Raw genomic sequence first — 2,317 nt, 5'->3', positions numbered from 1 at the left:
CTTCACAAGGAGGGTAAGCCACAAACATTCATTGCCAAAGAAGCTGGCTGTTCACAGAGTGCTGTATCCAAGCATGTTAACAGAAAGTTGAATGGTAGGAAAAAGTGTGGAAGAAAAAGGTGCACAACCAACCGAGAGAACCGCAGCCTTGAGAGTCTTGTCAAGCAAAATCGATTCAAGAATTTGGGTGAACTTCACAAGGAATGGACTGAGGCTGGGGTCAAGGCATCAAGGGCCACCACACACCGCCGTGTCAAGGAATTTGGCTTCAGTTGTCGTATTCCTCTTGACAATACCCCATAGAGAATCTATGGGGTATTGTCAAGAGGAAAATGAGAGACCAAAAATGCAGATGAGCTGAAGGCCACTGTCAAAGAAACCTGGGCTTCCATACCACCTCAGCAGTGCCACAGACTGATCACCTCCATGCCACGCCGAACTGAGGCAAAAGGAGCCCCTACCAAGTATTGAGTACATATACGGTAAGTGAACATACTTTCCAGAGGCCAACAATTCACTAAAATGTTTTTTATAGGTCTTATGAGGTATTCTAATTTACTGAGATAGTGAATTGGTGGGTTTTTGTTAAATGTAGGCCAAAAACATCACAATTAAAAGACCCAACAGCTTAAACTACTTCAGTCCGTGGGCACTGAATTAATATAATACACAAGTTTCACTATTTTAGTTCAATTACTGAAATAAATGGACTTTTCCACGATGTTCTAATTTATTGGGATGCACCTGTAGTGCGTGGAATTGGTGACTGAGCAGTGATTCTGTTTTGTAGCAGGTCTCGCCTCATCAACACCCTCCTGGAGTCATTTTTTCACACCAAGACAAATAAAATCATAAACAAGCCAACGTTTCTTAAGCTCCTAGCTTTCCTTGTAACGCTGCAGCAGTTTGCGGTGCTGCCAGGTTTTTGTCATCACCTCTAAAACTGAGCGTGGAAGAAGTTTCAACACATCAGTTACAGGTGGTCCAGAAAAGACCACCTGCCGTGCCATTTGAACCCAGTGCACAGGATGTGGAGTATTTCCATGTTGCTGGCCCAGAACAGAAACCCTGCAGTGTTTTGTGGTTAATGGCAGGACATTTGGATGGAGGTGCTAAACAGTGTGGCAGCTGCTGCTGTGCTCACGCGCCACCTCACCCACCCACAGCTCTGTAAACCAGTGACTTCTCTCGTTCACACGCTGCTCTGCCTCCGTACTATTCTGCACTGTTGTTTCCATGTGTGCTACCATCAGCTGGTCTGTTTTATTGCCTACTTTAACACAGTCTGTTCTCATTCCCCCTCCCTCTCTGTCTGTGTCTTGTTCAACAGCCCCTGGTGGCAACAGTGACTGTAACAGGCAGCACTTCTGATTTTATGTTTGTAGGTACGTAGTGTCTCTCCACCACTGTGTGATCACACCTTGACATCTTATTCAGTTATGTTTGTGTCTTACAGACAAGTTGTTGATTCGCATGCGGCTGATGGTTCGGCGGTAGTAGCTGAAGTCGTTCTGGATGGCGGGGTTAGTCATCTGAAACACAGACAGCAGAGCAGAGATGAAGGCCGTGAAGATGACGAGCAGATGAGCTACAGCAGGTGCAGGAGGCGTAGCGGCAGACCTTGAGCTCGTCGAAGCGCAGCGTGAAGTGCATGATGTGGGCGAACTGACGAGCCAGAGCCTGTTTCTGCTCCAGATGCTGAGTGGGAGTTGAGCCGGAGCTGGTGAGGACGTCCAGGAGACACTGCAAGCTGGACTCTGGCAGCAGGGGGAGACAGGTACGATGCTCTTAGTGAATTACCAAACAACCGGTCTGTGCTTTTTTTGTTTCCAGTTTATATTTATCTGGCTTTACAGCTGTTCCATACAGTGAGGAACAGAAGTATTTGAACACCCTGTGATTTTGCAAGTTCTCCCACTTAGAAATCATGGAGGGGTCTGAAATTCACATTGTAGGTGCATTCCCACTCTGAGAGACAGAATTAAAAAAACATTTCAGGAAATCACATTGTATGATTTTTAAAGAATTTATTTGTCTTGCACTGCTGAACATAAGTATTTGAACACCTGAGAAACAGCAAGAATTCTGGCTCTCAAAGACCTGTTACTGTGCCTTGAAAAAGTCCACCTCTACTCCACTCATTAATCTAAATTAGTAGCACCTGTCTGAACTCTTTAAAGACACCTGTCCACCCCACAGTCAGTCAGACGCCAACTACTACCATGGGCAAGACCAAAGAGCTGTCAAAAGACACCAGAGACAAAATTGTGGACCTCCACAAGGCTGGAAAGGGCTACAGGGCAATTGCCAAGCAGCT

At 45.9% G+C, this 2,317-nt stretch overlaps 1 protein-coding gene across 3 annotated transcripts in view; it reads right to left on the bottom strand.

Annotated features, from left to right (window-relative positions):
• Positions 1 to 2,317, bottom strand: part of LOC109973979 (protein FAM49B-like) — a 13,333-nt gene that overhangs the window by 5,236 nt on the left and 5,780 nt on the right. For all 3 annotated transcript variants that reach the window (XM_020623911.1, XM_020623910.1, XM_020623909.1), the window contains exons 6-7: positions 1,621 to 1,757; positions 1,455 to 1,532 (exon numbers count right to left, since the gene is read on the bottom strand). In XM_020623911.1, the coding sequence (XP_020479567.1) occupies positions 1,455 to 1,532; positions 1,621 to 1,757 (215 nt within the window). The remainder of the gene's footprint in view (positions 1 to 1,454; positions 1,533 to 1,620; positions 1,758 to 2,317) is intronic.

The sequence above is a fragment of the Monopterus albus genome, unplaced genomic scaffold, assembly GCF_001952655.1.
Source record: "Monopterus albus unplaced genomic scaffold, M_albus_1.0 scaffold316.1, whole genome shotgun sequence".
Lineage (NCBI taxonomy): Eukaryota > Metazoa > Chordata > Actinopteri > Synbranchiformes > Synbranchidae > Monopterus > Monopterus albus.
The sequence above is the reverse complement of the archived record's forward strand: the minus strand, read 5'-3'. Positions and strand labels throughout refer to the sequence as shown.